This window comes from Belonocnema kinseyi, chromosome 5 (assembly GCF_010883055.1).
Source record: "Belonocnema kinseyi isolate 2016_QV_RU_SX_M_011 chromosome 5, B_treatae_v1, whole genome shotgun sequence".
Taxonomy (NCBI): Eukaryota; Metazoa; Arthropoda; class Insecta; order Hymenoptera; family Cynipidae; genus Belonocnema; species Belonocnema kinseyi.
In genome coordinates, this window is record NC_046661.1 from 8590615 (window position 1) to 8604834 (window position 14220).

The following is a 14220-nucleotide window of genomic DNA, read 5'->3' on the forward strand; positions in this document are numbered from 1 at the left end:
CCCCACCTTTGTGCAAAACCTTTAAACACGAAAGGGTTTGAAAGCAGTTTAAATGGAAATAAAGTATGCCAATGTAGAAAATGTATTTAAAAAATGTTTAAGGAAAAGAAGAAGGATGGGGGCAGCATAAATTTGTTGCACACGGTCGGACAAATTTAAAACGCCGGTCCTGATCACTCGTAGAATTACACATATTTTTGCGCAGGGAATTCAATATTCATAGGACGACGAGAAAAACTATTGTCTTTTCCGCAGTAGCAAAACCATAGCGTACGACCATGGTTTCACAACTTGTCCTGTGAACATTGACCTCCTCACGGTAAAGACGTGCATAACTCTAAGTTTGATGTAATATACTATTCTTTTTCCTATTTATTTAAATACGTTTGAATCAGTCTTAGCACTAATTGATATATACGATAATTTTGTCATTTTTTAAGTCACTTTTATGCAATTCATCTATGAAAAGTTGAATTTCCTCTAAGTTTACGTGACAGTATAACTTCCTTCTACTAAATAACCAATGACTTTTTGAGAAAAACAATAATTCTTTCAGGCTGAAGTCTTAAATATGTTTTAAAAGTGGAAGGGTGCATATTCTTTTAAACTGTACAGCCTGTTACTTAAGTATTACAAAAATAATAACATATGTAAAAAAAGTATATTTAATGGAAAAAATCAATGAATCTCAACGTACGACTCCTTATTTTGTAGATCTTGCTGCAAATTACATTTTTTAACTAAACTTTTGTTTTGCCTGGTTCCATATAATATACAAAAAACATGTTTTCGCTACATTCAACGATTGCTTACACATAGAGAGAGAGTCCTTAAAATTTGACTCAAACATTAGGCATTTGCTATAAATTCCAACAATGCAAGATGCTGCAGTCAGATTACAGATATTTTTTAGATTACCCAAAATCTGTATCTAACTTTTCATAAAACCAATGTTTTATTTTACAGATATATGCAAACATTACTGATGAAGTCACATCATTTTTTGTTGAGATGGGAATAACGCAAGTGACAATACAGCCAGAATTTCACAAGGTAGAAAAAGAATAATTTTTATAATAATAATCTTCATTAGAGGAAAGCATCTCAATCAATATGAGTGAAATCATTTCATTAATTTTAAAACTGCTATTGGCAAAGACAAACGATAAACGAAACCATTATAGATAGATAGATAAACGTTTATTTTTCGGCCTGCTGGCCTTAAAAATTTTACTTGCTTACACTTTCATATTTTACAGAATTTTCTTACAACTACCTCTTAAAAATTAACATTGATCCACACCTTATATCTTATCCGTTCGCTTTTATAGCCTAACCCTCGTCGCTTCACCTCACCTCACACGCATCTCGCTATTTTCTCGCTATGCCTAGCATGAACAGCCTTTGCATCCGCGGCTAACACCTATTACTTATCTACTATTTCTTCTCCATTCCACTTTCTCCTTCCTTCTATTCTTCTCGATTTTGCCCAACACCCCGTTCACCCATACTACTGCCCTTTTATCCCCCATTTCATGCAACAATACCTCCATGCTTACCCCATTCCTTTCCACCTCTTCACACTCCTCCAACCAGCGCTCAACTTTTGCACACCCCTTCCTGCACAATTAACACATTCTCTTTCTTTAGAGAGGCAGAACCTTTTAAAACCCTCCATGCAACCGCATCTCACTTTCGCTGTAAGTTCCTAACTTCCGTGCGATTCTTTCTCACATAAATATTTCGCCTCTCCCTTGACACAATCCACACATACTTCCCGTTGAACCTTGACTCTATTATTCTCTCCTGGCCTTCTCTTTCTCCATGCCATTTTTTTGAACTAACTCATATAACTTCCTTCCTCGTGCATCATTCTCACTTCATCCATCTGCAATCGATTCGTTCTAAAATACCTTTCCCTTTCCACCTCCATCTTCGAAACCCTACGTATGTTCTCCTTCTCCCACCAACACTCCCTAAGTAGCTTATTTCCCCCTCTTCCAAAAGTTTCTCCTCATATTTACAGGCTCGACTCCCCGTTATAATCCCTAAACTCGTTCTCCCCCGCCCCCTCTTCCACCTCTCTTCTTGAACACCATAATCTTCTAGTTCTTCGCATTGTACTCTAACCTATTTTTGTCCAAGTATCTTCTCAACCTTTTCATCATCTCTTTTAAAGCCTCTTCGCTCCTTGCTATCAGCACTATGTCCTCTGCATATGCGAGTGACCATATCCTGACTCTTCCTACCCTAACTCCTCCTACCACTCCGGCCACTAGCTTACTTTTCATATCCATCATATTCAAAAAGCGTTGTGCTAAGCGGGTACCCTTGCCTCAACCCCCTAACTATCCAGAAACTCTCAGAGATTATCTCTCCTCCTCTCACCCTATATTTCGTCACCTCATATACCTCCCTTACCGTTTGAATTAGGCCTTTCTTCACTCCCATCTCTTCCGTTGCCTCCCACAATATCCCCCTATCCACCGAAGGGAAAACGCCTTTTAGATCTTCAAAAACCATGTACACTTTGGCATCCTTTTTGGTTAGTTCTCTATCCACCAGGTGCTGCAAGACGTAAATGTTGTGAATAGTACTCCTTCCCTCCCTATATCCGGCCTGCGTCTCGCACAATATTTATCTCGGAGATAAAACAGATTGCTTAGCGTCAGGCGCGCAAGATTAGCATATGAAGCACTCGCAGTGAAGCGCGTTACCTTTTTTGGCGTACTTGTGGGAAACTGCTTCCATTTCAGGACACCTTAAACTTTCAAGCCGGCCTAAGGAACCGAATAAGGAACCTTCGGAAGGATCCAGTAGTCTATAGAAAATAATTTGCGAGGGAAATTGAGGCGCGCGTTTCTATTTAGGTACGGAAACATAGGAAAATGTCGCGAGCGATTAGAATCATAATAAAATAATATAGTTGATAAGCTAGTATGTGTGGATTATTTTTAAAACTACGTGTAATTTTTATGTAAATAGTCTTAAACCCGTAAAAGGGAGAGTAAAATCAACTTGAAAAACTTAAATTTATATCAAACCGCCAAGCTGTATTTCAAGCTAGGAAAACTTAATGGCAGCCCCGAAGACCCTGAGCTCGTCGACAAAACCCCTATACGATAACTTCGCACGGGAGAAACCTATATATTCCTGGGCGTACCACACAGCCGCATTCAGGATGTGAGGTCTATAAAGGATACCTTTCGAAGAAGATACAAACGGATCATCTGTCAGATTTAATCTTCCGAACTGTCGGCGAGAAACAAAGTATCTGCAGCGAACATGCTTGACGTCCCGTTAGTTACGCTTATAAACACTCGTGTGATCCGCGACTTTACATTTCACGTGATCAAGGTGGTCGAAAAATACTGGATCTGGAATGTCTTTACAACAAGTTCATTCTGGGCAAATCACATATTTTTGCAAATGGACGACACCATCTTCTTGAATGGGTCAGAAAACACGAAGAAGTGGGCAAAGGAGTGCTCATGTACAAAGCAGCTAAAAAAGCCACTGAGTATGCACGGTATCTTAAACAGAAATATAAGGGCTCATTCAAAGTCTTATGAGCTAACATTTTCTTTCGTCTGATAACTCGGATTGAAGTCAAGCACGGAGGGTTTCATTTTGGCATGTCAAGACAGTGTCATTTCAACTACGACATTCATGTGGGAACAACGTACATCAAAATGGAATAATGCGGCACTTAGAGTGCTTTATTAATACATCTTGCACTTATACGAAATTGTCAATAATACCGCTCCGCTAAACGCTCCTAGGGAAGCCGAGTCAATTGTCGAGAATGAGAAGTGCCGCATTAATTGGAACTGCACATTCTCGACAATTGTTTCTTTTACGGACTCGAAACCTGACATAGGCCTGAAAATTTTTCGGCACTAGCGAACACTAACATTACTGCCAAAAAACAATAAGCAAAACAGAGGTATGTACATTACTAGTGAGTTATGACGAATATACCAGGAATATTTTGTTAAGATAGTCGTCCTGACCGTTGGTTCTCTAGCCCTGCGTGTCAAAAGATTCTTGTCGAGAAAATACGAAATTCGGTCATCTTGGATTACTCCGTGTTCTCATGGTGCAGAAGATTTGCTACTTCGGCGAAATGAGTTCATCGCAGACTGTAACCACCTACCTCACGGTCGTGAGGCAAGGTTACAGCTGAAACATTGCTGCGATTTCGCCGTGAGCAGGTTCAATTTTGTAGAATGACACCCAGTCTCGGTGAAAACCCGCGCTTGACCTTCTGAAACACTTTCAATTATGTTGATTCAGAAACATCGCGTGAATAGCTACACACTCATCGACGCTCAACTGTTCTTCTTCCTCTCCTGTACAGTTCTCTAATACATTTGCCTATGATTCCGTATTGTATCTATATAGTCTTTACAGATTTTCCTCTTCATCCATCCAATATCTACAGCAATCACTCCTTCTTCCATTCTAATCCCAACTTTTTCCCTTTCTTTATCCCATTTCGAATTTTCCAAATTGCCTCTCCTCTCTTTGTTGCGAACTTCCTCCAAGCATACTCGTGCAATTCTACCATCCTTTACCCTTTTTAGCTCCTCTTCGACCATCCATCCCTTTTTCATTTGTCCAGTTACCATTTTTTCCATTCTCATTCTTCCCTCAATATGTATCCTGGGCAACTCCGATTAACCCCCAATACCCACTTCAGAAACCCCTTATATACACCAAACAACTAAACCCTCTAAACTAAACACCAAACAACTAAACCCTCATTCTGCAATCATATATCCCATACTTGGTCCATTACTTTACTCTCACATTTGATGCTTTTACTTATCTGCACACCGCTTCCCCTTTCTTCTTCAAACCAAAACCTAGGTAACAGAACTCCTCCACACTTTCCAGTGATTGTCGGTTCGTCTTCCAAATGTAATCTATTTTGGTCTTTTCGTTTTTGAAGAACATCACTTTGGTCTTCTCTACGTTCACGCCAAGTCTTTTGTTCCTACATGCTCTTCGAAAATTCTCATCATTAGATTAATTCCCTCCTCATCATCTGCTAACAGAAAAACGCCGTTCGCGTATGGTAGAGTGTATAGTTTTCTGTTACCAAAAATCGTTCCCCCTTTCCCTGTCTTCTTCAGCTTCTCCTTTAAATCTGCCAGCATCATATTGAAAAGTTGTGAAATCAAGGGACGCCCGTGCCTTAGTCTTCTTCCTATCCGGAATACCTTTTCTGTTTACTCAATCAAAAGCTGCTCTAAAATTCACAAAGAACGCGACTAATTTCCCTCTCTTTCATCCTAAATTTCTATTAACCAAGTAGTATAGTACTTAAATGTTATGTATCATCCCCACTGCTTTTATATATCTCGTCTGATACAAATTTAAATGAATAAACAGTCGAAGAGATTGAAAGGAAGTATTATAAATTCTTTTACTAAGTATGCTGGGCTAAAAAATAAATACGAGTATTAATGGAACAAACAACAGGTGTGAGAGTCTTATTATTAGAATATCTTTATTATTTTTAATAAAAAAGTAAGCTTAAGGTTTTTATCTATAATCTTATCTGACACCGAAATTTGCCATGGTTGTGCTACTGCGTGAAAAACGATATCCAAGGGCCATGCTTTTTTTTCTCGTCGCCCTGTGGATATTGATTTCCACAAGTGAAGACCTACGAGTGATGCAATATATGTTATTCAAACCCACCTTATATGATGAGTCCATAGAGCCCCCTAAAAAGTGAACGTTTGAAGGTTCTTTACCGAAATGATGCAAGAATGCTCTATGAAGTGAATCTTTTTGATAATGATGATCACTGGCCGAAAATTCCTGTTTTGTTTTCTTCAACTTACAAATTCCTTCAAGGATAGCTCATATTTAACATTAGATTTTTGGGGTACTAAATCTCTCTTTGTGTCTTTCATTTCACCATTTATATTAAGTTGTTGATATGGTTGTAGATGAGAACATGGGATTGATGTGGGTTCCATCTGTTTGAGCTTTCATTGACGGTGCCGTTTAGAAATAAGTAACTGTCAGTAGCTGGGCAGTTTAGTAAAGACCTACCTTAAGGATCACTTTTTTAGGGGCGTAATAGGCTCATAGCATGGTGCTTTCTGATGAAAAAAATGTATTTTATAATAACTATCAGGAGAATTTTCTTCTAGTGATACTGACATTAACGTAGAGCAGGTTAATGTAAAAAAAGGAATCACATTTATTCCATTTTTAGGCATACTTTCTAACAATTTTAAGACACTTCTGAAATTAGACGAGGATAAACTAGAACTTTTAGACCAGTGTAATGTAATTTAAAGAATTACTTGTTCTTGACATATGATGACTTACATCCGTGAGACCAGTCGTCCTTTTTGAATCAGAATTAAGGTATCCCTGGCGAACCGAAGGAACCAAAAGGAGCCTCTAAAAAGTACCCGTAAAGACCCCATTGGGTCTCCATTCGCTTCCTTTTTAAAAAACTCAAAAAACAGCAAGATCAACTTTTTAATTGTTGAAATTCGGATTCTACGTTAAAATTTGCATTAGAAACTCACAGAGTAATCGCAATACTTTTTCATGCAGCTTTAAAAACTTAAAAATATAAAATGCCTGTCATTTACATGGGCCGAAGGCGCCTTCAAGTGCATCTTCTTTTAGTACAGTGGTCGGCTTGCCCAGTGCAGGGTTCCCTGCCCTGGCTGCCCTACGACCTACTTTCAGGGCAGTACCTGCGAGCTTGGCCAGACCACCCCTTTCCTCAGGAGTCCTTTGTTAGAAAATGGGAAAAAAATGTGAGATTGAAAAATTCGTGATTTTGCAATCAGTGACTTAAAAGTATTATATTTGGAATCTACGTATTTTTCCGATTCCAAAGACATGTAATTTGTCGATAAAGGTTGAATATTTGAGAAGTATTTAGTATTTCATTGACTGTAAAGCTGATGTTTCTTGATATTAAACTCCTTTAAATTTTTTACTTTTCTAGCCAAGTAATATATCATTGTCCAGATTTGGTCGATAGATTCTTGAATTTGTTTTCAGGAATTCTTTTCATCACTGAGATTATCAGTATCAGGTCTAAAATTATCGATACCATCACTTTTTATTATATTGATGATTTCTAAAAGGATTCTACTGTGATATTTACTTTCTATGCATAAAATTTGAACGTTTTTAGAATTAAAGTCAAATTTACGATCAAACTTACTAGAGTCATTACATAAACCTGTGCTAGTTTTTTTTTATTATATTGAGTTTCTCGGTTTTCTGAAATTATAGTCTTGAAAGGACCTTTTGTTTATCCAATATAAATCATATGACAATCCTTGCAAAAAATTCTATCAATGAGGTAAGTTTTTTTCAAATTTTGTTATTTGGTTTTCAATAGATGGTGGAAGGGTATCGGAAAGTTTATTTTTATTTGTAAAGGCAAGAGAAATATTTAGATTTTTACATATTCTGATTATTTGTAGGTGGAGATCTTTTTCGTATTGTAAAATTACAGTACAGTGAATTGTGAAATTTTTGTTCATGGCGTATACCTTGATTACCCTACGGTGCATTCAGGGTGCATTCAGGGGGGGGGGGAAGTCGCCCGACCTGTTTTGAAGGGGGGTACCGAAAATTGGGAAATATATTGTGTAAATAAATGAACTGAAATGCACGAAAAATAAGGGAAAATAATTAAGTGAAGAAAGTGAAATAATAGAAAATTATCAACAGGTTCGCGTATATTACATATGAGAGTACCATTTCTTAAGTCTCTTTGAATTTTTAATTGTATAAAAAAGAATGCTTTTAATATATCCCTTTGCTGCATGCCAGTATAAGTAAAATGGGTACAAACAATTCCATTTGGAGAAAATGTAGATCAGAGTTAAATAACTAATGATTTTTTTTAAATTGGCAATTATAAGTGACGCAAGAACGTATCCTGATTAATTTGGACAATTACAAAAATAATATCGTTGAAAAAGATTGATTAATAAAGCCTAAACAGTTTTTCATAAATCCAATACAAATTTGTCTAACTTAACAGCAGGCCAGCCATATGGACGAATCCATACATCATTTTTCGACCTATAATTTTAATTTGAATTATTTTTTGATTTGCAGATCACTTTCGAGTCATTTAAACATTTCTCTCATTTATATCTCGATATTTTACAATATAATAATAATACAGACTAAATAATGTATAAACGCTGTTTCCCAATGTTTTAAAGACATTGAAAGTTTTTCAAAAATTTGTAAAAAGGCAATGTTTTAATTGAGTAATGTTTAAGATATTCTCGATCCATCCTCCCACCATTGTAGGAAAGCTTTATCCCTCAGTAGAAGTTTATATTCCTTGGGGTTAGTGCCGCTGAGTAGAATCTTAAGTAATTTTTGAATAACTGATCAAAATTAATCTTTTAAGTCCTAACGGCTTGAGTGTTTAATATTAATGGGAAATAGTATATTAGAGTTTTGACTTTATATTATTTGCAATGTATTTTGATCTCTTTAACCTTTTTCTATTCAAATTGATGATACCTTATCGTATAGAAAAATTATTATCAATTATTTATTTTTAAATTAAGGTAGAAGAAATATATAATATATTATAATCGCTCTTTTTTTTTTTTTTTGCTTACCACGTTATTTTTTCTCCAACAGAGAGGGGGGGGGGGAGGGGTTGCTTGTCTGAAGTAGATCCGGATTCTATTTCTATGCTGGTCATTGCCAGTTGAGTCAGTCTATATGAAACTTTCGTTAAATTCAGTGCATTAAAGGCGATGTCTAACGAAAAAATGGAGATGGAAGCCGATGCTTACACAAGTAAAGAATGCGATTTTGAAATTAACGAAAGTGCTTTGTTTAAATAATTTTTTTCGAAAATTTGTATTTTTCCCCCTTAAAATTATTACTTTGAGTCTAATGGAATATTTAATAACATTGTTTCATTAACTTTTTATTGTTTAAAAAAATTAAATTTGTTGAAATATTTTCGATTTGAATTTTTTTCCAATAAAAATTATTACTGTTGGCCTAGTGAAATATTTATATATAATAATCAATTATTGCTTAATAATTAGTTTAATAATAATTAATTTAGTGGGACGATGGTCGTAGGAGCGAAAGTGTAGGCTCTGGACCATGGACATAGGAAACAAGGGACTAGGTATGCCATTGCGGGGGTGACGCAATGAGGGGGGAGGTTCGCCACCTTTTGATGTCCCGCAACAAACATGGCAGCGCCCACATGTTTATATTTGCATGCACAGTTTGTCGGCAAAAATGCTCGTGCCCATAATCAAATGGCACATCGTCAGATGGCGGCTCTCCCCACTCATGGACCCACTTCGTCGGCTTGCAGGTTTGATTCCCGCCTCACACTCTGGAAGAGACTTGGCGGCCCATGCGGTGAACACTAGCCAAGCAAGGGAGTTGTTCATCTCCGGAGAGTCGTGGGACCGGTACCTCTAGAGAAAAAAGGTTTTCTCTAAGTACTTAAAGCTGTTGCTCTTGGTGGTTCGGAACCCACCTTAAACTGTAGGTCCCCCTTCCACCAGCAAGTAAATGTGTGTGTGGGGGGGAAGGGGTGTAAAGGAATAAAGAAGAAGTTGCAAGAAAAATGTAAACACTTAGGGGACACATTAGAAGCTTCCATTCCTAATAATTAATTTATCAGTAATATTTAAGTAATAATTTTTACTAACAAAATTTTTGTTAATAAAATTAATCATACGATGTTGATAAATATTCCACTGAAGAAATATTATTAATTTCTAATAACAAAATTATTTAAACGAATTTCGATTGCTGAAACAATTTAGAATTAATGAACTGATATTCATAAATGTTCCAATAGACCAATAGTGATGATTTTGGAGGAAAAAATAAATTTTTTAAGAGAAATGTTCAAACAAATTCCATTTGTTTAAATAATACAAAATTTATGACTAATGTTAATAAATATTCCACTAGACTAATAGTAATAATTTTGAAGGGAAAAAGGATTGTTCTAAAACAGATTAAACAAATTCGATTTGTGTAAATAATTAACAATTAATAACCAATGATAAGAAATATTCCACTAGACCAATATTAATAATTTTAAGTAAAAAAAGACGAGAATGCAGTGTACAAAAGTCGATTTCCTGAAAAATTGACATTTTTGGTTTTAAGGGCAGTTTTCCGGTACTCGAGGGGGTGTGTTACGGGTGTCAGATCCATATGTCTGATAGATGACATTTTTCTTTGGATAATTTTCTGCAGGCCCTTATACTTTCCCGTCACATTTTTCCAAACCCCAAAAAATTATTCTAAAAATACAAAAAATTTACCTTTCCTATGCATTTTACATGGGAAACTTCAAGTCAAAACCGGCACATGGTAATATCAAAATATAAAAAATTAGGAAATTTCTTTTTTTGGATTTAGAATGAAATGGGTGTATCGTTGTACTCTAGCATACACAAAAATGTTTCCATGTATTTTCGGACTACCCTATTGAGTATGCATGGTATACATCTTTTTTGGCATACTAATAAAAAATCATAAAAGTTAGATAATTATTTAAATTATAAAAATATCATTATTATTATATTTTTCATATGTTTTCTGTTTTTACCGTGACCTAATTTATAGGAAATTTAAAAGTTAACAATAATTAATTGTTAAGTAATTGCATGCAGATAATAGGAGAATTACCTACTCCTCAAAATCATTTAATATAATGTTTAATATAGAAAATACGATCTTGAAAGTGTTTTTGGGGATAAATAATTTTTCAAAGAAGCGCGTAATTTATTAAATAATTTTAAAACATTAGTATATTCTTTAAATATACTATACAGTCAAAAAAATAATTGTACGAGGTGTGTCAGAAAGTAAGATTACTTTTCAATTTTCGCAGGCTACGTACATTCAAGTTTTAAATTTTTCGTTTTGTTGTGTTGGTACACTCGTCACGATTATATATTCACAGTTTTGACTATATAGCTCGTGTTTTTTTTTCTGGCAGAGGCGTAAAAGGTTAGAAGGGTTTGGTGTGCTCGGCGATTTTCTTGTTTCGAAAAAAATGGAGCAAAGAGTTTGCATTAAATTTTGTGTGAAAAATGGAATCCAGTGTTCTAAAACTCTTGAAATGTTGACAGTTGCATACGATGAGTCTTCTCTGAGTAAGAAAGATGTGTATAAGTGGTACAAGCTGTTCCAAGAAGGGCGAGAGGATGTCGAAGACGAACCTCGCCCTGGACGTCCCAGCACGTCAACAACAGATGAAAACGTTCAAGCAGTGGATGAAATGGTGTTGAAAAATCGCCGAATTACCATCAGAGAAGTTGCTGAAGATGTTGGCATATCGGTTGGCTCATGCCATGTTATCTTTTCGGACGTTTTGGGCATGAGACGTGTGTCAGCGAAATTTGTTCCAAAACTGCTTAATTTTGATGAAAAGATCCATCGCATGACCATCGCTCAGGAGATGTTGAATGAAGTCAATATTGATCCTGATTTTCTCAAAAGGTTATAACTGGCCCCCAGTGACAACATGAATATTGAGGAATAGATGAATATTTTTCGAGAAAACCATAAAGTCACCTTATTTTTTGAACACACCTCGTATGTGTTCTATTTTTTCAAGTTAAAAAAAAAAGAAGAAAAATTGTTCAAACAAATAGAAATTGGTAAAATTTATGAGAAAAGTATCAAAATTATTTGAATTTACGGCTCAAAGTAGTGGCCAACTTTTACATTTCATTCAGAAAATACGTGTTTTGTTTACATTATTTCAAAAAAATATTTTGTTCAAATAAGTTACATTTATTTTTAACAATTAAAAATTGTTTTACAAGTCATGTCGGATATTAAAATTGTTTATTAGTATGTATGTATTTTTCTCTCCATTTTACGGGTTTAAGGACATCCGCTCCCTTCACAGTCCGTAAAAAACCACTTATACTACCTTAATAATACTTACTATCTAAATAATAAGATTCTACTTATATTAAATTATATGCTATCGCTTTGTCTTCACACAATTATTCTCGAGATTTGCTGAATATAGAGTTTCCTGGGCTGCCGTTTCCTCTTACCATTTCCGTTAACATAAATTCACGTTTTCTTTATCTTTATTACTTTATTGTCCTAGTATAGGGGTACGCACTTGGCATTTCCCTACTACATGCCCCTTACTTCCTCTCATTCCATCCAGTCTCATGATCGAGCTTGCCCCTTGTCCACTTCGATCCAAGATCCACCTTGTCCTATCATCAGCACTCTCACCACCCGTTTCGTCCCCCTTACATCTCTCTAAAACATTCCCCCATGATTCTATCTCGTAAAAACGAACTCTACATCTTCCTTCCTCTTCATTCATCCAGCACCTGCACTCTCTTATTCCTTCTCCCAACCTAAATCAGTTAATTCTCTATCTCTTGCTATACTCTGATATCTGCTCTTATATCGCATTCTCTCCCCCTCTGTCGCCTCTCTTCCTCTCACCTTGATCCTGCTGTGTTACCCCTATTCTCTTTGTTTACTACTTCACGTAGACAAGCTTGTGCTATCCTGCTTTCCATCCCCTTTTTAGCTTCTCCTCAAAGTTCCATGCTCTCTTCATTTGCCAGCTCACTCCTATTACCCATCTGAAGAATCTCTCCTGCATACTTTCCACCCTCTTGTGCTTCTTCCGTCCCCATATATCCACTTCGTAACTTCGAATTGACCACACTAACGCATCAAACATCCACAGTGTCATCTTCTAGTCATCCTTAAATCTTCTGTTCCCTATACCTCGTTCCTGCCTCATTCCTTTACTCGCACATTCTATCCTTCTCCTTACTTGTAGTTCAACCCCGCCTTTCGACTCAAACCGGAACCCTAAGTAACTAAATTCCTCGACCTGTTAAACTTTATCCCCGTACTTCTTCCATTCATATTCTACTTTTGTCCTTCTCTTCTTAAAACACATCATCTTCGTCTTATTTACATTTACCTTGACGGTAATACGCTAAGGAATATACCTTGCTATTTCCCAGAACCCTTCCCCCTTTTCCTTTATTCTCCAGTTTCTACTCTAGATCTGCGAACAAGAGACTGAATAGTAGTGGACTCAGTGGGCACCCATGCCTGAGCCCCATTCCACTCCAAAACATCTCCCATTTATGTTTCCTAATCCTAACCCTTATCTTGGTCTGTTTAAATTTCTCCTTTATCTTCCCGACCAACCCTTAATTCACCCCCTCTGATAATGTGGAATGGTTCCTTTCTGTTCCACTTCCCTCTCTAATCTCTTTCTGAGTATCTCTGTATATATTTTATAAACCACTGAAATAAATGTGATTCCCCTATACTCCTCCACCTTCTTGCCCTCTTCTTTTTTAATAATCAGTACCACCAACCCTGTCCTCCTTTCCTTAGACCATCCTTCTCTCCAAACGATGTTGCGTATCTCCCACATTTTCGTTCTCACCCGTTCCCCTCCAAACCTCAAAGCCTTATTCTGAGTATCGTCCTCTCCTGTTGCCTTTTTTCTTTTAAGCCTCGCTTTCGCTCTACTCACTTCCTTCCTACTTATCCTGTAATCACTATCATCTTCCCCTTCTGTTGCCTTCCTCATTTCACCTAATACCTTATTTTCCACTCCTCCTAACAGTGGCTTAACGTGCAGGGTCCACTAATCCATATCGATTTCCTTATTGACGCCCTTCTTTTCCCCTCGTTCCCCATTGATCACCTACCATTCTCTCTCATCCCTGACCACTTTTTCCACCTCTTCCATATACCTACTTTTCTCTAAGTGCCTTTTATTACTTAACAATATTTCATGTTCTTTCTTTCTCCTACTATATTCATGTTTCTCTATCTCCCCTTTTCTTCACTTTTTAACATTTTCTTTCATTCTATCTTTACTCCCCTTGCATTCTGCATCCCACCACGCCGTCTTTATTCCTTCGGCCTCTTTCCCTGGCGTTACCTCGTTTTTTTGGACAAAGTCGGTTTTATTTTTCAACATACTCTCCTTTTAGGTCGATACAGCGAGTCCAAAGATTTTCTAACTTTTTGATACCGTCCGAAAAGTACTCGATCGGAAAGTCTCCAAAATACGCCTCAGTTTCAGCTATGAGTTCCTCATTTGAGTAAAAACGCTTACCGGTGAGCAATCTCTTCAGGTTAGGGAACAAGTAATAGTCGCTGGGGGCCAGGTCTGGTGAATACGGTGGCTGAGGA

General features: G+C 36.6%; 1 protein-coding gene across 8 annotated transcripts in view; it reads left to right on the forward strand.

The window, feature by feature from the left end:
* Positions 1 to 14220, forward strand: part of LOC117172747 (zinc transporter 1) — a 491563-nt gene that overhangs the window by 464457 nt on the left and 12886 nt on the right. For all 8 annotated transcript variants that reach the window (XM_033360933.1, XM_033360935.1, XM_033360939.1 and 5 more), the window contains one exon: positions 967 to 1053. In XM_033360933.1, coding sequence (XP_033216824.1) covers positions 967 to 1053 — 87 coding nt within the window. The remainder of the gene's footprint in view (positions 1 to 966; positions 1054 to 14220) is intronic.